At 40.1% G+C, this 21,378-nt stretch overlaps 1 protein-coding gene across 4 annotated transcripts in view; it reads right to left on the bottom strand.

Moving 5' to 3' along the window:
* The window catches only part of tbc1d14 (TBC1 domain family, member 14), a 33,288-nt gene extending 12,674 nt beyond the window's left edge, over positions 1-20,614 (bottom strand). The window contains exons 1-5 of one of the 4 annotated variants that reach the window (XM_067523547.1): positions 20,520-20,614; positions 20,042-20,236; positions 15,587-16,382; positions 10,712-10,835; positions 16-140 (exon numbers count right to left, since the gene is read on the bottom strand). In XM_067523547.1, the coding sequence (XP_067379648.1) occupies positions 16-140; positions 10,712-10,835; positions 15,587-16,382; positions 20,042-20,090 (1,094 nt within the window). In that variant the 5' untranslated portion in view covers positions 20,091-20,236; positions 20,520-20,614. Of the gene's footprint in view, positions 1-15; positions 141-6,918; positions 7,218-10,711; positions 10,836-13,994; positions 14,242-15,586; positions 16,383-20,041 lie in introns of those variants that run through there. The other 3 variants (XM_067523546.1, XM_067523548.1, XM_067523549.1) reach the window with 3 other exon arrangements.
* Between the last annotated feature and the right edge of the window lie 764 nt (positions 20,615-21,378).

Here is a 21,378-nt window from a genome sequence, read left to right as displayed (position 1 = left end):
TGGATGTTTACATACGCGGGTCTGTCCTCTAGTATAAGAGCAGTGGTGGAGAGGGGCTCAAAGTCCAGGTTTTTCCTCACACTCTGCCTGGGAGATGTCGGGTTGCCAGGTCCAGCTCTGCCACTTTTTGTTTCATATTCCTAAAAGTGACAACAACATATGTAATCGACAACATAAAAATACAATCCTATAACTGTGTTAAAGGGAAATCAACTTTCTTTCAAGGGCAGTTTCCTTTACAGTATATTAAGTTTCCTCAATCACGTCTGGCACTGATATATACACATCTACACATATTGAGTCATGAATGAGGCAAGGAAACTGATGAAATATCTGCCTTTACTGTATACCAGCAGTCAGCAGGTTATGCAAGCATGAAAAATTGGCACCGGGGGTCATAGCTCTCCTCAGAACCAATGCTGTTGTCACACAGAGACAGATAAAACAAAGTGAGGGAAATAAAGTCATACAGAAACTCTGAGAAATGTCTTGATGATGTTCTTGTGGCCTTGAAGCATTTCAAGTCAGCTGGTGTCTAATAAGTGTGTGGTTTCTCGTTCACCACTGACAGAGAGATACAGAGCTACAGGAAGAAGGGGTCATGTGACAGTCTTTTCCAGCTAAGGCCATGGAGCAACGATCAGCTGAATGGGTGCATGTATGTGTAGTGACAGATGAAACCTAGACGTCAGCTTGGGAGCCAGGGAACAACTAAATGACTACTAATTCAGGGGAAGACCTTTAGAAAAGAACCATCCTGCATTGTTTTACTCATTAATTTGGAAGCTATGGAAAACAGGGCAAATGCAATATGAGCAGGAATACCCCCCCCCTCCCCCCGCCCTTGTGTCCAAAACAGCCTACAGTGTGTTTTGAGCTGGTTAATAATGCAGGGTGAGATCTGGAAGCAATCAGCTTAACACTGTGCTGCCACAAGGACATTCACATTGATCAGCACAGGACTCAACGCACGCAGGAAAAACTATTCCCAACAATAAGGCCGTGCCTGTGTGCACGACTGTTCGTGATGCAGCTCGAGTCATTAATCCGTCTTTGTATTGTTGTCTATTGTACCACAGCTCTGGGGAACAAATAAAAGGTAATTGAATTAGGGTGAAGATTTACTTGAAGAGGAGGGTTAGAAATCAATGTGCCACATAGTAGGAGGAAAGAAATGAAAACCCATAAAAGTGCAGTAAGTCTAGAGCCACGTTAGCAGCTCTGTTAGGTTTATCTCATGTCAACATGGTAAAATGTTCACGATGGCTATGCCGTTTATATTTAGAGGGTGTTTTGCCATTTGCTGTATTGATTTTAGTGAGTTTAAAGGAAAGGTTCACTATTTTTCAAAGTCTGCCAAAACAAAAGTCAAATGCCTAGTCAACAGTCAAATGCCAGTCAAATGAGTATTGAAACTGGTTTTACTTCCTTTAATCATTATTATTAATGCAGTTCTTAAACAGGCCTCTCCAATTGATGCTACTTAAGTGATGTGGGGTCCAAACACACATTCCTCCTGTGTAAAAATGTATTAAAAATCTTCAGACATAATCATCATTCTCTGGTCCAATGAAACTTTCATCAAGTTTAATAAGACCAGAGAATTTTGTTTCTCGTGGTCTGAGAGCCCTACGGGTGGGCTGTCATGTGCCTTTTACTGAGGAGGGGTTTCAGTCTGGCCACTCTACCACACGCACGCCTGATTGGTGGAGTGCTGCAGAGATTGTTGTTCATCTAGAAGGTTCTGTTCTCTCCACAGAGAAACACTGGAGCTCTTTCAGAGTGACCATCGGGTTCTTTGTCACCTCCCTGACTAAGGCCCTTCTCTCCCCGTCGCTCAGTTTGGCCGTGCCAGAACTACTTACTGAGCACCTGCTAACATGCACCAACAGCAGAATACAATTGAGACTAACTTGGCAGGATTTACCAATTTGTTTTGGCCAAAAGTTAGTAATCATTGTCATCGTTTTTGTCGTTGTTGTTGGATAACAGGTAAAGTTGACAGTTGCTCAACTGGTGGAGCAAGTCATTCAATAACTGCAGGGTCAGGGGTTGATCCTAGGCTCCTTTGGTCAAAATGTCTTCGCCTGAGACACTGAGTGCTAAATGAGTGTAGTCCATTTAAAAGAAAAAGTGTGTGTTATTTATGTTGCTAATAATCATTAATGAGGAACTGGGATTCTGCCGCATTTGAGTGTTAGTTGTTTTGCATAATGTACTGAATGTGTATAGAGATATGACCTTTGTATCAAAATAAGAAATACTTAGTGTTTTGCAGTATGCGTGTTTTTGTTGATTCAGAAGGCAGAAGTACCAGTGAATCAGTAAAGCATCGAAACCAGAGAATGAGACTTTTACACCTAACAAGCTAATTTATCCAATAGTGGAGGCCTGAATAGCAAAGATATTTTACAGCCCCGACATGAAAACAAGGACAGTAAGGGTGTCTTTGAATAATGCTTAATAAAATATCCCGTGAAGTGTTTATTTAACCTTTTACATCTAAATTAAAATTGTAAATTGTAAGCATGAATTGTAAAGTCGAAAGAAAAGAACTACATTTAGATTAAACCTGCTGACCTATTTGCAAAGCTGTGGTTGTTACAAATATCAGCAAACAGCAGATATACAAAGAGACACAAATATCTGCAGCTTGTGGTTGGTTGTCACTTGTAATTTTACCATAAACCACTGAGTGTTCAGCCATGTGGTAAAAAATGTTAATATCCCATATATTTGAACTAAACCTTTGGAGATTTTGATTATGGTGGAGTTGATACAGATCGTGTTTGGGAGAGTTAAATTAATCAATTAAAAAAAACTGTTTGTCCCCAAGGGGTTGGAACAAGGAACTATAAGCATCTGTACACTGAGACATTTAGATGGGTATCTCAGTGCTGCTGTAGTATTTTAAATCTAAAATACTTTTAGGAAGTTTGTTTCTGTTTTTGAGTCTTGTGTTGGTACTTGCTCCTCTATAACCCCACTTTATTCTATTTTATTGGAACATTAAATGTACAATTTTGATCAGTTTATGTTCAGAATTCACTAAATCTGTATTTTCTCAACTATAACCGGTAACACATTTAATAAAGTCATTATGTTGCTGAGAAAACATCTGCTGGTCGATAAAACAGGGCGAGCCACAGCTTCACATCATTGATACTGCAGAGACAGAGGGAGGGAAAGGAAGTGATAAGTGAGGTACTGTAGCATGCACAGGGAGGAGGGGAAGGAAACCTGGCACCTGTTCAGCAGCAATGCAGGTGCTACCAACAAGGTGAAACACTAGCTACGATTACTGTGGGACACAGTACTTCGATGAGAAAATGTACTAGTTCTCCTGCACCACCAGAAACCCTCTGTCCCCCCAAATATAAAGCTGCTTACATCCACCATTTCCATTATGTGTTGTCACATACGAATCTGAGAACTAAAAGATTATGATTCTCAGGGGACATTTGATACCACTTTGTGGTGCTTAACACTTACAGGTGCATTTCTCCTCACAGAGTTCCTAGTACTTTGCGGTTCTAGAAACCTAAGTCCAGGAACCTTTCCTGGGGTATAAGTTCATTTGAGGAAATTGTGAATTGCATTCCCATATCCGGGCCAAAGCCCTCGGAAGATTAAACCAATTTCCTTGCGGACAATAAAGCACAAAAGTTGGTAAATTTTTAGGTTATTACATGAACACCAGAATTTTGAAGTTGTATGTATTGTATAAGATGTTGCTGAATAACTAACACACTACGGAAAAAAAAAAAAAAAAAAAAAGGACAACAAAGTTGTCAGGATTTTGGTGGCATCCTACTTTGTGTAATAGGACCCTGGTGCACATGGCATCAAACTGGCCGTACCGACAATGATCCTCCTGAAGCTAAAGGTTTGCTTTCCAGATACAATATTCACGATACTGAATAAGATACATTTTTTTTTATCAATGGGGGCCTGGTGGCTCAGTGGTAGACCATCAGGTTGGAATGCAGAAGCCCCACAGGTTCGAATTTCGCCCCACCCAGCCACCAAGGGTCATCGTCTCGCAGGTCCTGAGCCTGGATAAAAATGGGAGGGTTGCAACAGGAAGGGCATCTGGCGTAAAAACACATGCCAAATCAATGTGCAGAACTCACTCTGCTGTGCCGACCCCTGAGGGGCCGAGCTGAAAGCCGTTGATCTTTTGGCTCCAACCTTAATTAAGTCGTAACTTAGAGCAGTAAAAGTAATGACCACCTGCTACCAAGGCAACATGCTTCGTCACGTGGCTTTCAGTAATTTTCACATTTCTTAGCAATAATGTAAGAGCTCTCTGGGAGCAACTGACTGACAGTCATGCTGACTGTTAATGGACGTTATGGTTTCAAACTACAGCCATTAAAAAGCAGTGCTAGAAGCTGGTATTCATTTCAAAGTTTTCAGATAGTAGCATGACTCCATGTGGTATAACAATATCCCACACTAAAGTACTGCGAGGCAAACTTAATAATCGTCAATTTTGAACTGACGATGATTAACACAACAGAGGTATTTCATCCAACTGCAAAAAGCACAGCAGGTTTTTAAAGGGACCATTATTGTTTATGCATCACATCTTCATAAAAGCACCACTGACTTTCTTAATAATGTAAGCTGAGACATGAAAGGCAGGCTGCAGGGGGCTTAGCCTGGTTTCTCTGCATGCCAAGCTCCTCCAACTCAAAGCTTTTAACTGTAAACTGCCAGAGGCTCACCCCAGTAAGAATGAGTCAAAAGATTTCCGCGTGGTTGGTGGCAGGTAGGTGTGTTTGTTTTGTAGCTACTACATGATAGGTTACAGGCTCACTAATTAAAACGGTAATTGAAAATCCATCACGACTCCATCTATATTTTAAAAGTAGACAATTACATAAACAGTGATTAAAGATTCAAGCTCTCTTAACTAAACATAATTTACTAAAGGCAGAAGATTTGAACCGTCTGAGACGGTCACACGATACACTGATGCCATAAGGGACGTTTCAGCTTGAGGTCAGAGATTAAATCAAGTTGATTCATATGAAGTGATTGTTTTTGAAGTTTCCTAGTAATATATCAAAGACACTTCCTTTATTTAATTTTTTTTTAATTGGCTCCCCTGACAATCTAGTGCAGTCCTAGGGTTCTCCATTAACATGTATTTTATCAGTATTAGTTTACACAGCTCTATGTTATATAGTGCAAAATTGACTTGTACACAGTCTCTGAATGCCAGTGTATTGTTGTAGATACACACTAATAATTCTATTACAGTCACATTAAGGAAATACAGTATCAAATTTTTCAGTGGAACTTTGTACTCAAGTTCAAATTACACTGTGCGAGATTACTCAACAAATTAATTGGCAACAACAACGTATACTAAAGAAATAGGAACATCCAATCCTGTCATTCAAGTGTGCTAATAATAAAAATGCTTTCACCTGACACTGTGCATTTAAACATGCAGTAAAGATTGTGCAATCGTCATTTCGACATTCGTCATTTCGTGTTGTACAGTAGCTTGCTGGGTTGTTGACATTAACAATTAGCAATTAGCCTGTAGCAGAGTGAAATGAAGTTGAAGTTAGGAACAATTAAAACACATGACATTTTATGCCGTTTAATTCACAAACTATGAAGTGGAACAATGTATTTTTTGTACAGACATGATCCATGAATCGACCACTAAACGTTCTGGTTCAATGACAATTTGTATTTAAACAGTCCTCTTCGTCATGATGTTCACATTTTGACATCATGAGACCAATAGGACACCTAACAATTGACAACTTATCGAGACATTGACATTTTTTGTTGTGGTATACTCACCACCAGTAGCCGTTGTTTCAATAAATTGAGAAGAAATAACCATTCCTTCTACTTTAATGCCTTACTTTCATGATATATCACTGTAGCATGAACTGTTTACATTTTCCATACATTTCACCCGAAAGTCAACAAACACCATGGACAATGGAAACGAAAGGTTTGAAGACCCTCATTTATCATTAGCCAAAGAACACCGTGGCTTCCTGGTAAACAAAAGACAAATACAAGTGCATACACAAGGCAATGCAATGCAATGGCATCGCACAAAAAAATAAATAAATATAAAGTGCCGAAGTTTACGAAGGCTCATTATAAATGACGAGCAATTTTATGTCGAGTGTTTTTATTTCTTTTAAGCTTCTTCTAAGCTGAGGTACACACCAAACTGTTTTGTGAGTACCATATCACTGCACGAAAGCAGACCACAGCCTAACAGTTGAATTACAGCTGCCACAGGGGCGAGCTGAGGAGGAGCACGAGTCTGTCAGGCTGTACTGGTTTGGCAGCTTTGTTATAACAAATTGTAGAAAATGTAAAATATCCAGACAGATGGAACTAAGAGCACTGGCACCAAAATGCTCAGATAATCCATTGATTTTATCCAAGCATGTGTTACTGCAAAGCAATAGCAAACAGAGCCTGAGCGATTCAGCAGTCAAATGAGTGCATGAGTGATAGCCGGAGGAGGAAATCCCTTGACGGGCTTCAAAAAGCCAGAATAGAAGAAAGGCCTTGCTGGCACGCTGCTGCACATGCTTCTGTTGTACTAAGTTGCAGGCTATGGGTCAGGTCACATGCAATAAAAATCTTTCAGTTCCTGAGTGGACAGTAGTCCATCAACACATACAGGAAACCAGACATTTATTTTTCTTGTGACAGATATCCTGACAATCATCAGCCCGCTACCCTCCACAACCACCACCAGCAACAAGGATCTGAAAGACGCTATTATGTGAAACCTGATCCGTCTTCTTCCTCTACTGCTTCTCTTTGCCTCTGCCTATCAATGCCCTCTGATTCTGCCAGACAAGGAGAGAGACAGTGGGTCATCACATTCACCCACTGCATCCTCCGGTGCAAATACTCACTCACCATGAACGCTGCGGATCCTTACAGACGGCCAGTCCTCCGGTGGGGGTTTCTTTCCAAAACCCTAGCCTAGCGTCATTGCTGCTCCCGAGGGCTCACTCGTGGCAACAAGACACCGAGGAGGTGCAGAAGGAGGGCAGAGGGACAGCCAAGCTGCCAAAAGAGTGACACACCCCACGTTGGAAAGGCTGTAGCGGGAGCATGATACCCCCCTCTATTTTGATAGAGATGCTACACTGAGCTGCTCTGCATCAGGTCTATCACCGCTGCGTGTGTGTGCCAGCAAATCAGCACCACCGTGCGTTATTAGTCACCGTCGCTGTGCTGGAAGGAGCTATGTGCTGTGCTGTGCCCTGGCAGACATTTTAATCTACCCCAGAGCAATGGATCAGGATTGAGCACAGTGATCTGCACTTCTAATCCAGTCAAGGCTTAACAAGCAGCTGTTTCCCTTGTTCCCTACCTACCAACAAATCTTATTATGGACTGAAGTGGTTGCCTTAACAGTGCACTTATACTGTGCTCAGTGACTACTCTTGTATAGATCTTGGTAAATAAAAATAAAAAACCTAAATAAAAAAAAACTGAAGGATACAAAAACATGTGGCTTATATACAAAGACAAATGATTGCCCCAGCAGTCACCAAATCAAAATCTATGCTTGAAGGCACTGAAGCTCTCTGGGAAGCTTATGGTGAACACAATTATATTTCCCTTACCCCTGTGAGCAGCAAACATGAATGTTTTGTTAAAACCATCTCAGATATGATGATGTCTACCATGAGATTAGCTCCATTTATTGTACAAATGATTCATAGCAACACTGCCGACTATAGGACATGTTTAGTTAGAGCTGGCTGTAAAACATGTCAATCAAATTCCACCCGTTAACATCATTATCACAATCAAAAACTTAATGTTACTGTCTCATAATGTTCTAAATGCTGTTTCAGAGGATAAAAAGACTATGCACTGAAAACTATGGTATAGACATAGTTTAAAGATACTAAACATCAGAAACATACAAGATTCAAAAGCTTCAGCCCAGTTTATATGTAAATATTTTCACTGACTTGCAAATCCTTCATTTATTAAGGTCTACAGGGGGTTTAAATTACTTTACATTAAAAGAAAAACCACCTGCTGGGAATATTGTCCAATTTTAATTCAGCCGGACTCCTACATCTTAGTAACTCACGACGTGTCCAAGCTGCTACGATATATAGTTTAGAGGCTCAGTAGGTTAGAGAACAATTTCTTTCTTTAGCAGGCAGCAACTTACTTTCACCAGACATTTTACTGAGGCCTCCACATACAGTGAGGCACCTCAAAGCAATACAAAGTAGAAGAATTTCAAACATAAAACCTGATTAACTGTGCTGTTCTCAACAAGGACAATTTTCTGGTCAAAAATCACACACACATTATTTCTGGTGGTAGCTGAACAATAACCTAGGAAAATGAAGCATTCCACGCATACAGACAGTGCGCTCACCCTTACTTCAGCAGCAGTGTCAGCGGGAACAAAAAGCTTTGCAGGCCTAGCCCTGTGGTACAATATATAAGGTTACACCCACTGATGAGATGGAATTAAGCACATGTGGGTGTACGCATGAGTGTTTTTGTGTACACACTCTTTTGTGTAAAGAAACAACATTTCAAAACTAGGTATAACCAACACAAAACAGTCAACATTTATGGCAATGTGAATCCTATGTGTGACATGTTAAAGGGCTGATATGTAAACTGTGGGAAGTGCACATTAACAAGCCTTTCAACCAGGCATCAACAGCATGGCAGCACCATAACAGGCTTCTCCAGATTCTAATTACATGCTGCCAACTTGTTCTTTGGTTCACTGTAGAGCTGCTGCGCTCTTTAATCGAGCCTTAGACACAGTCCTGCCTGTCTTCTGCATGGCAGTGGCAAAGTATAAGTAATCAGTGACCAGCTGGCTATCTAAGTGCTCTCAAAGACCTTGACATTTTGAATTCCAACAAGCAACACAAACATGCACTTGCCATGTTAATGTCACACCAAATTTGGAGTCAGCAGCATATTTGCATAGTGTTTTAGTGCTACAGCTTTAACTGTCATTTATATATTTGTCATTTGTGGCCTAAAATGCCCGATTTCACACCAGCCTTTCAAAAAACATGTGATGCATGTTGTGAGGTTTTTATGATGTTTTGAATTTTGAGCTTCCACAGAACCTGTCACAAACTCCTAAAGGCACCGATTGTGGTTCAGGTCAAAAATTCAGGCTCATCTTTTCTTTGGTGTTTCTACAAGCTCGTGGAAAAGAACAGTGAACGGTTGTTTGCATTTCAGCATTCAGTGACATTCTAAAAATAACTCCAGAACCTAAATGTCTTCAATGGGTTGAGCATTAAGCTCTTGCAATTCCAAAGTACAGACTCTACTGACTTACAGTACATATTACTACATCAGTCATCTATCCTAGAAAGAAGTAATAATAATGTCAAACTATTGGATCCTGGCGTTGTGAGAAGTTCTTTTAAAAGACATCATTGCATCAAAAGCTGGTTACTCTTGCAGCTGAATGTCACAACATAAACTCCAGCTGACAGACAACCCCACGTCCAGATAAACTGATAAAAACACATGTAGAGGTCTTGTATTTAGGATTCAAGGCCAAAAGATATCTAGAGTCACACGGCCTGAATAAAGATATTGCTGAATCTTTTTACGTAACTCAGATTTTCGTTTGATGGCTTTACACACGTAGTAATTTTTAAAATCAGGCATTCATATGCATCAAAGTTTATTCTTCGTTGAAAAAACAATTTTTTCAGATAATCAATAAGCGGGATCAGGTGTTCAAAGGCAGGAAGTGTGTGTTCTTTGTGATAAACCAAAACTAAATACACAGAAAAACAAACAAAACGGTCTATGAAACCTATTAAAGAGTCACGTGACTAATATCCATTATAAAACACAGAACACAGCTGGGCTTCAGATGTTTCTATGTAAACTTGCAATAATAAGCACAAAGCAGCTTTTGTTGCAAGAAAAAAAAAAAAAAGGAAGCATGGTCTTAAATACTATATTTCAAGTCGATGGCGATATTACTGCTTTTGGTTTAACTGTGAGTTAAACCATATCTGAACTAGCCAAACAAACAGAAATCATGAAACAATAAATACAAATAAAATAGTGAAATCTGAATCCGTGCTCAACAAAAGGGCATTGTTTCAATCACAGAATTACAGGCTGCATCAATTGATCAAAGCGAGTCAAATGATTAAACATTCTAGACAATGACATAAAAGAATTATCAAATGTCAGCTCGCACAGTAGATAATGTATCTCAATATCCTTCGAATAAGGCTTTTAATTTGTAGGTATACTTTTTAAAAAATATGATTTAAGCATTTTCAAGAGATCACTCCATGCTTTCTAATTATTTTGATAATCTTGCGCAATCTGCTACAAAGATACATGAGTGGCGATTCCAGAGTCCGTGGAAGTCAAGCTGTGGCTTTCCAGGTCCACATCTAAATAGCTTTTGTGGGGGCTGCTGTAGTAGATGGGGGTAGAAGAGTAGCATGGTTTGTAAATGGGAAGGATGGGGGAGTCATACATACTATAGTACACTGCACTCACCAGTAGCAAGTAAGTTAGGTCTTGGCCAAACACACTTTGACAAGAGGAGCCTGGAATCAAACCAAAAACCCTGGGACAACTGCTCTACCTCCTGATCCACAGTCACCCTGACAGACGTCAGCAAAAATGATTGAAGTCATGTCTACGTATAGTAGACATAAGACCCTACCTTTTGTATCCTCTTAGGGTCCTTGATGGGGCCTTCCCGTGGTGGAACTTTCCCAAACAGTTTCCATCCTGGATCCCTCTGCTCTACTGACCGACTATCCTTCCCCCTCCTGGCGAACAGGCTCCTGAGGGAAAACAAATAGAGAGGGGGAATTAAGAATAGGGACGACTGTAGCTCAGTTAGTAAGGTACCAGTTAGTAAGGACCAGTGGTTCGATCCCCGATTACGGCTATATCTCGTAGTGTTGGTCCAAGCAAATTGAATTCCTGAAAGGACCCAAAAAAAACAAACAAACAAACAAACAAAAGAACAAGATTGGAAGTGGTTTAAATTAGGTTAATGTAACACGCAGCAAAAAGTGGAACAGAAGCTATGACTTCAGACTTCTCTGGGTCAGTGATGGCTATGACCACATAGCTGTCTTCTGCGTTCTGCTGAGATTAGCTCATAAGAAAATGGATTTAAGAACAAAGCCATACAGGCCACCCAGAGGGTTAACAACCTATCATCCTGGTTAGGGTGAGAAAACTAATAATACTAGAAATGCATACCATCGCACTGCAGTGTTAGGTGACACTGACATGCTGTATGCAGCAACAAATAACTGTTATCTCTTCACTAATTATGCAGTTTAAGGGGAGGGGGTGGGGAAAAAAAGCCTTTGGCACTTTAATTGAAGAATCCACAAATTAGCACTGAAGTCTAAAAAGAAAATACTGTTGACAATGGAACAAAGGGCGGCCTTTATGCCACACTTGGCTTCAATCTGTCTGGTGTTTAAAAACCACGTGCAAAGCTGATGAAATGCATCTCTTTAGCCAGCTATTTCTTTCATTTCCCTACCCGATCTGTGTTGTCACAGAGCTGTTAGTAAGGTCTTTAATTAAAACCTGAATAGAGCCTAGCTGAGAAGAGATGAATAAATTGGCGAAATAAAAACAGCCTCTTCTGACCAGGCGAGGTGACAAAAGAGAAAGAATAAAGAGCTGTAACACCAAAGTATCCATACCCTGCTGTGTCCCTGAGCTGAATGAATGTAAAAATGTTGATGAATTAATTTAAAAAAATATATTGTTATATTTAAAATTAATATCCTTTGTGCTGAACAAGTTGTGTTGACACCCCTTGGCCCTAACCCAGGGGCCACTTGTCTCAGTTGGCTCGATGTGACCTTAGACCTGCTAACCACCGCACAGCCCTCCCCAAACTCTTCTCTGGGTCGTCTCCAGGGAAGTGATGACAGGAAACATGCTGCCAAACACTGGTATTAATAAACAAGGAAAATATTTTTGTTTCCATTTAGCAATCAAGACTACGGTGACCAGTTTCTGACTAAATGTTGGAAAATAAGGCTGTGTGATCCACTTGAGGCTGACTTTCAGTCATAATATTTGAATTTTATTTTTACATTTCAACATTATGTAATGAAATCTGGCCTTCAATCAAACAAAGGACGTTGCGGTTATATTGACAATTTGAATTATGACCTCAGTATGTGTTTGTTTATCATGGGCCTTGCTCAGGCATTTATTCGTTTACAAGGCAAAATGTGACAGCCTCTAAGGTGCCTCACCTTACAGAATACATTGTGTTGTCGTATATTCACTGATTAACTCAGTGTGTAACTCCGCTGCAGTTACTGCTTCTGTTACATTTCCTCTGTAGTTTTATAGATGGCGCCTACCAGGGCTTCAGCTGCTCTGAAATCATGAAAGGCTTAGCATTTTTGTGAATGACTCCAGGGTTTAGCGAAGAAGATTAATGACAACACAAATTAAAGGACCAGCACACGTGAGTTGTGAACTTAACAGACTAAACACTGTGCAACAGCAGCGGCTGTGTTCTGTCAGTGGCAGTCAAGCTTATCGTATTAAAGCCTTGGGAAAACAGTGACTGAAGAACAACCAACATTTTAACAAAAGGTGTCTCTTTCCTTGGAAAAACAAAACAAAAAAAAATGCGCGAAGGTCTCATGATTATGTGCTCTGCAATCTAAGTAACTGAACCCCCTTTTGCAAAAAAACAAAAACGAACAAAATGTTTTAGCTTACAAGGAAACAATGCAACAAGTTTAAAAAAGAAAAATCTAATCTAAAAGACGACAGGAGATAGAGGAATTTGACCAATAGCAGCCGGTGACCTAACAAAAAGAATTCTCAACTCAAGGTTTCCTTTTCTTTAATCAATCAATACTCTTCTCATGATCTTATCAGAATTCAGACGCCTGCAGTTGTTATGACCTGCCATCACGTACACTAAATTCTATGTACTGCATCACTTGATCAAACCTGAGCTTACTCCATTACAGATGAGAAAACTCCAACCACTCAAGATTGTGCCATGCAGGTGAAAAAGCTTAAGCCCTGTTAAAACTGCTCTTATCAATGTCGAAGAACTTTGTAGCACCACTAGAGAATTGTTGACAGCAATGGATCAATTATTGACTTCATAAAAATCTCATATCATTACAAAAAACCAGCACAACAGGGCTGACCGTGGGTGGAAAAAGTAAACTGTAACCAGGCCGCGAAGTAAAGGGAGGGGTGAACTTGAGTAAATGTGTGAGCCATCATAAAAAAATGCTGCACAGATTGAAGTGCAAAGACCAAGTGAGCACCACCTTGAAGTAAAACCTGACTTCTAAGTATTTCGCCTAATGCACCGATTTTTCAGTACGCTAACAAAATATTGTGTTTTAGCCTTTGTAGCATTGGAGCAAATGTTCAAACAAATGTCCACAAAGAGCACGATTTGCATTTCAGCCCGGGCCAAATGTGCCTCAACATGACAGCTGAATGACTGCGGCTATGGTCAAGTGCTCAAGTGGGAAGCCTAAAAACATTCACAAGGACCGGCACAAGTGCCTCTATGTTAAATTCGGAGTTCTGCACTGGCTTGTGGTCAAGGATTTAGGATTTCACAACAGTTCAATTCAGTCTGGATGTGTTCTAATAAGGTGATAACGTGTCCTATTGGTTCATATACCTAGCAGTTGGAACATCTGGCACAGAAACACCAAACAAGCTAGTACAAGAAGATGGAAAGCAGAGTGCATAGATTTTTCCCCATTATAAAATACACAAATGAGCATGAAAGAGCTGTTTACTGTAGCAGTCAACTATCACACACTATATCCAGAGTGTTTTTATCTCAAGAGAAGACCGGCTGGCTAACACAAAAGACACATTATTTAATTGATGGTCAAATATCTGAAGCTTGCCTACATACAAAACAGACAGTTTTTACTGTGTTTATCTAATGTTCTAAGTGTGAGTTATCCTACCGGTCAATGTACAGAAGAAGTGATGGGGCTGCCATGCTCCTCTTGACAGCATTAAACACAGAATCAAAACTCAAAAACCAAAAAAACTTTTGAAGAAGTTAAGAGGAATCAAAAGTGAGCAAAAGCTCCTGATGAAGGCAAAGCTCTTCTTCAGATAAGGTTTGGGCCCAGGGCGTCCATAGTTGGAGTTGTAGAGAGGCTCTAAAGCTCCCACGCAGCCACTAAGCTCAGGCAGAACGAGACTGAACGGGCTGCTCCTCGCTGTCTCCGCCTTCACAATGAAAAAGCCTGACATAACAAATGGGAAGGGAGGGAGGGGAGTGAGAGCACGAGTATAGAGGGCTCTAAGAGAATGAGTAACTTCTCCATGTGATGGAGGGAAAGAAGGATAAACTGAGGACGGTGTCAAAGGAGGTATTTACATTTAACACGTGACATACGGCACTAAATCTGGAAAATTATTTTAATCTAACCTTAATTACAGTGTGAGAACAACACATTTCCATATAAAATGTTACACTTCTCATTTTATCATCTGCAATATCTATATTACTGTATTGGCAACAGTAAAACAATCACTGGCCGTTATTAATTACGATGTTATGTAATTATCCTGCAATGGACACCAAGAGTTGTTTTTATGACCCGGCCTATGATATAATCACCGGCTTTTATTACAAGTTTTAAAGTTCTGTAGGCTTTAAATCCTTGACCCTGTCGACTTACACAAACACAACACGCTGGCGTGTCTTAAAACAATGTGTTTGAAGATAACAGATTCTCCCAGTGGCGTGGTGCAAAAGTCTAGAATAAAAATTTGACTAGGTGCTGTAAAACACCCTTCCATGTTGCTGTAAGAAAAAGTCCACATGCCTCAACAGAAAGTGGAACGTGGCAATGCCGTGAAAGAAAATAGAATGTACCTGACAATTTGTCCTGTTAGCTATGTATGAGAAAGCCAAGGCCTGCAGTGAGACTAACTTTATAAACAACTTCAAGGATCTGGAAGTTGGATTATAAAGTCATCAGTCATTAACATTAATCAGTAACATGGCAGGCAAAACTAATAACTGTTGTATAAATTTATGCTACAGGGAAGCTGTTCTGGGTGCATAGAGAGTGCTAATGAAGGGTGGGTCTAGTACTACAACTACAATTTTGAGAGAAAAAAATAAATAAAAAAATTAACAAAACGCTTACAACATACTATGCAGTATATTTAAAACTCACTCAAGGTAATCATCACAGACAGCATGAGCAACGTTAATGTCAGTAGGTGAAACACTGCGTCTTAAACTGTGATACACTTGTGTCTGTGTAAGAGGAAGTAAAACCACACCTACACTTATACACATACAGAATTGGGAAGTAAGACCTTACAGGCAGGAGCATAGCATGGTCTACTCCCTACCAATAGAGAAGCAACGGGATCTCCTACAGTGAGCAAAGACCACAATCAGGAACTTCTGGACAGGATGTGGCTGCAGTGGTGGGATTGGTGATGGTTTGGCCAAGCAGTTTGGTAAGGGATCTTGAGTAATGCCTAGTTCTGCAAGCTACTTTAAGACCTTTTGAGCCATATGTGAACTTACCTATTAAATAAACTGGCTATAGGTCCCAACTTCCTTTGTCTGCCATCGTCTTCCTGTTTTAGGACACCTGACCCTGGAGATGGTCGGAAAGGTCTCCACAGGTCACTGGGATTTCCCGGTGAAGAGGACAGCGTCACGTCTGAGAAGTGAGCGGTGCTGCTGTCGTCTGTCTCTAAGGTGACAATGGCACTGGAGTCAGAAGTAACAGTGAAATCCAAGATGTCTTCATTAGAGACTGACAGCTCCGTGCTCATGCTAGACACGCTGCACACAGAGATGTCGTCGCTACGGTTAAAGACATTGCCCCCAATACCCCTGGTCATGTTGGATAATCTCACGCCTGGGCTGAAGAGGCGGATTGAGTCGTACTCGCTGCGGGGGAAGGTGGAGGATTTGCGGATGGCATTGCTGTCTGAGGGACCATCACTTAAAGGTAAAGTGGCAGGGGAATCATGACTGGGATCGAGGATGAGGCCTGCATTGCCTGGAGGCTGGTGACTGTTGAGGACGGGCTCTGGAGGGTTGATCTCCAGAGTGGGGATACCAGAGTCCGTGGAAGTCAAGCTGTGGCTGTCCAGGTCCACATCTAAATAGCTTTTGTGGGGGCTGCTGTAGTAGATGGGGGTAGGAGAGTAGCATGGTTTGTAAATGGGAAGGATCGGGGAGTCACTGTGTGACTCTGAACTGAAGTCACGGCAGCGATGGTTGGTGTGATCGTCGGTCTTATCGTTGGGGTCAGAGGCAGCTGGATCTTTGACCAAAGAGCCATTCTCCACGATGACGCCCTTAGACAAACCTTTAGACAAAACAGCAGAAGTCTCAATTAGTTTAATTTCAACATGGTTTCATAACCACTTAATTAAAAGAAGAAATGGAGATGGTGCTAAGCTGAGCTCAAAAGGTGACCACACTTTTACCCATCAGGATAAAGGCCTGATGTGCCAAAGGAGATCAACCCTTCTGCTTCACCCATGTTGCAGAGAAAACTGAGGGGACCTTTAATTGAATAAAATTGTATTTTTTTGCTCATTTTAATTTTTACTCACATTTTATGAGAGGCAGGTGTGAATAGAGGTGCTATGAAATGTGTGTGTGTAAGTCAAGTGTTTCTGTTGAGTGAAATGTCGCAAATCTGCTTCACTCGACTGGTGTTTTTGGCACGAGGACGGCAGATAAACATTCCTGCCATTAGTTTCACGGTTGACAGTGATTATAAAAAAAAAAAAATAAAAAAAAAATAAAAAAAATGTTACAGCAAGAAATCAATGAAACTGTTTTAAACCCAAGCTGGCATTGCAGACATTTTAATGGGGATGGAGATGTAATAACATATTGCATTTTGGTGAGAGTTCTCAATGTATAAAGTAACTTTTTTTTTTTTTTACTCCAATTTGGGTTTAATTTTTTACTGTATTTGAATGACTAAAGTGTATGCCTATGGAAACATTTAAAATCTGCTGTATACACACTTAATTATTGATCACTGAATTATTCTCAAACAATGTGGACTAAAGACCAGTTGATAAAAGTCACACACTGGTACCATCTTGTGTAAATGTGAGGTTTTGTCCCTTGTTTAATTTTGTATTCATATATCTGTTAATCTAACAAAAAATTAATCTGAACACAGAGTAGTTCCCATTTGTGCTAAGTAAGAGGGGCAATGAATTGTGATTATTTAGGTAATTACTTAATTGGCTGATGACAGCGAATGCACAAAAAAAGGAAATGCACAAAGATGAAACCTAACTTAAGTAATGTTAACGGCTCCTCTGAGTTACATGAACTGTTTGTGTATATTGTGCATAAACAAATATCTAATAAATAATCAAACCACCACAAAACAAGTCATGGGCTGATGCACAGTCAAGGGAAGTGAAGAAATCTTCCACACTGACATTTCAAAGATTACCTCAGCCATTACAAACAAGTAAAAACTGACAATAGCATCTCTAAATACAACACAACAAAAGGTTTCTTCTAATTGATTAGATTAATGGGTATGGAAGCCATGATAGGTGAAAGCTGATCCCAAAGTAACCAGGTTGTAACTGGATTCTCTAATGTGATGTGAGCAGGGCCCCAGCAGGGCGACAGCATGTGTTAACAGGAGCTAGGCTGAAATGAGGTGTATGAGCTCTCAGGGTGCATCAATACAGCTGCTGGCTTTTGTGGGGAAAGAAACACTTAAAATGCTTTTCTGTTACTTTAAAGGATGGACTGCAGCCATTTACTGAATTAACTGTATAGTCTCACAATAAAACAAACACTGAATCTTCTCTTCTTGCAGTACATTTGGTTAGTTGTCGACCAACTACCTGTATTAGATTGTTTGTTTGCGTCATGTTTCCATTGTTGTCTAAAAAAAAAAAAAAAAAAAATCCCTGTATTTTTAACAAACATTTTCCCACATGGTATTAATTGGCTTTTCCTTACAGCACAGCAGCCATTACACAGCGGCACACATTAGTTTGGAAAAAAATTTATAATAATCAGCGCTTTTGGAATAAGCAAAAAAACAAAACATGTAATCCATGTAATAACTAACAGGTTAATCTAGGCTGCTGGCTGACAACAAATCAAATACACGTAGAGACTATTTAGTGTTGATTTCAGCATTTGTAGTGTTACTGGACAAGTAATACACGAGTAATTTAAAAGAATAAAAAAAGTTATCTTAATAAATCTTTGTACCTTCGTCTCGTTAACAGCACATAGACATTACAGTTCTTGTAGTTGTGCAGGTGTTTGTCCAACAGAAACTGATATGTCCTCTATAAAGGCTCTCAGTAAAGACTACAATAACATTTTTGATCCATGGGTTGATGTAGTTTCCAAAAAACAACAATAAAACATAAGAACTAGATAATTTTTAGTCCTTGTACAAGGGGAGCTTAGGGTTTTTATATCTACCAGACTCCCTTGACTTATCCTAGAAAATGTATCTCAAAATCAGCAACAGGGTGGGGTGAAATGGCAAAACTTCCAGTAAAATAAACACACTGAGATTTAAAAGCGTAACACAAGGCCTCCCCCCTCCCAAATGGTTGACACAAAGCCAGACTCTTACCAAAGCTCTAAACCCTGACCTGCATGTTGTCATGTGAGCACTTTTGACTTTGTACAAAACCGCAGCAGCATGTTGTTCCTGTGCCTCTGTGGAAATAACACACACCCCACTTTCATCAGTACATGTCAGACTGGATGGTGCTGTAAAGCAGCCACGTTAATTTAGAAATGCAGCTCCACTGGTGGAAAAATTAAATCCTATTTTGTGTAGGCCACACCAACACAGACATGCATGTACAAGATTAGCGTTATTGTCTTCTTGACTGAACCACCCACTTCACCACAAAAGGTGAATCTTGTGTGAGTCGTGATGTCGTTACTAATAGGCAAGATAAGGAAATGCAACATTGTCATCTCAGGTTGGACAACATCACAAATTCTGAAACGCTGGAAAGTGCTTACATTGTTTTCATATAACGAAGTTGTTAAGGTCACTGCACAACAATAACTTTGCAGAAGCACTTTGTACTCTAATATTTGTGTGTAATATACATGCATTTTGGGGATGCTTGACAGCAATTTGTGAAGCACATTTAATTTCATTTAACAAATGTAAAAATTGAGGACTGTTTAAACACTCTGCAAGATGTCAATAAACGAGTGTACTTAAGTCAAGGTTTATGTAAGCAAAGAACACTTAGTGTTGTAAATGTCTGCTACATTGTAAAATGTCCTGCAGACAATCAAACATTGGCTGGTGACTGATTATCAGTCTCTCTCCTGTAGTTGTCTCCTTCTCTGTCTCCCTCTCTCTGTCCCTTTCTGCAGGTGTCTCCAGCTTTGGAGCTGTGTGTTTTCCAGCGTGCAGCTGCTGGTCCTACCAACCTGCCCGATGTTTTTTTGTTTTTTTGTTGTTTTGTTGCCCTTTTCTTTTCTTTCTTCACTTTCCACTCACCGCTACCGGTCAAGGCATTTGGCCGCCCACCCTAAGCCTGGTTCTGCTGGAGGTTTCTTCCATTAAAAGGGAGTTTTTCCTCTCCACTGTTGCCTATGGCTTGTTCAAGGGGGATTTATTGGGTTCTCTCTATAGATCTTTCTAATCTTGACTTTATTCTGTAAAGGACCTTAAGATGACTTTGTTGTGAATTGGCGCTATATAAATAAAGTTGAATGAAATTTAATTTAATTGGCTTCAGCACAATTCATAAAATGTTGAGGGAAGTGGTTTAAAATTAAGTGAAATTAATGCTTGCCGAGTTTAAGACCGAATATAAACCATTCGAAAGTGTCAGTGTCATTTTTAAGTTCGTATTTTTTTTTTTTTTAAGTAGTTTGGCTAAACTAACGTTAGGGGAAACACCACCTTCATTTACTACCAGCATTACATTTATGTTTGCCCCGGATTATGTCGGATGAGACCTGAGACAGCACATCACAGTGACCTACCACAGCGACTGCCTCTCCGGTCCTGGCTGCCGTGGGTCGTGTTCGCCATGTTCCCCGGTTGATGCTACAGGTGGGTGGCACGTATCCACCAGCCGGAGCGCTGCTGCATGGTGATGCTGTAACTAGCTACTGATGCACTGCCATCATCGACAACTCTTGAAGGCAGTTTCGTGTTCCCGGACAGCACCAGGTTATCTGTCGGGACGAGCATATATTGATTTCAAAGAAGAAAGACGGCAGGTACCGTAAATACAAGCAGCACGTAGAGCCGGAGTTGCTCGCCAAGTGCACTTGCTGCTGACGCCAAGTCACTCACTTTACCAGCGCTTCCTCAACTGGAATCAAATTAAATTAGACTGCGAGAAACATTTTTGTTACTCTCGAGGCGTCGTAACGAGACGACAAGCTGTTCCCCGATGTTTTGCGAATTGCATGAACACATTTCACAAGTTCATCCGGAGTCGTTAACGTTTCATACCTGTCTCGACGCTTCCGCCGCCATTTTAAAACAAACTTGTATCGAGAGTGCGATGTAATCGATTCAAGAAAGCTCACCGTCGATGGATTCACCTGTCTGGACCTGAAGACGTTATTAATCGACCTCGACAACCAGAGTACATATTAGACTAAAAATGTCAAACTTGAGAATTTTACTTTTCATACCAAAAACTACAAATGTCGCTCAAGAATTTTGATACGTTATGACGTTGCAAAATACGATTTGCAGACGTTTTCCAACTCATCAAAGCATTTTAACTTTATAAGTTCAATTATTCACTAAAACAAAGTTGAGGGTCAACAAGAAACTATGAATATAGAAAAATCTTGAAGGCGGAGTGTATAAAGAGTGAAACCAAACCAAAATTAAGCACATAATATTTGACTTAATTCAGTTAAAATGTCAGGTGTATTTGAGTGTAAGGGGTTTCACTTTAGAATTCCTTTCAAAAACATTTAAAAAATAATGTATAACGACTCCAAGGGAAGTGTTGTCAATTATTGTAACATCATAGCTAATAATTAAATTGTTAAAAGAACATTACTAATATCTAAAATATGGCCTAGATGATTACAGTAAATATTTCTAATATACCTCAGTAAATCCAAGGGGTTGTCATTAAAACCTATAAGAGATTTCTTAAAATGTTTCAAGTTTACATTAAAATATTGCTAAGAAAATGTGTAAAAGATAAAGCCTGCTATGAATGATGAATTATGGAAGATTTGGTTGTTCCTTCTTCAGCATCCTTACCCTGCCCTCTAGTGTCACCATGAGATTATGGAGATTGTTACCGCTTAGGGAAAAAGGCAATACAGGTACAAAGCAAAGAAGACAG

The sequence above is a fragment of the Channa argus genome, chromosome 12, assembly GCF_033026475.1.
Source record: "Channa argus isolate prfri chromosome 12, Channa argus male v1.0, whole genome shotgun sequence".
NCBI classification, from domain to species: Eukaryota; Metazoa; Chordata; class Actinopteri; order Anabantiformes; family Channidae; genus Channa; species Channa argus.
The sequence above is the reverse complement of the archived record's forward strand: the minus strand, read 5'-3'. Positions and strand labels throughout refer to the sequence as shown.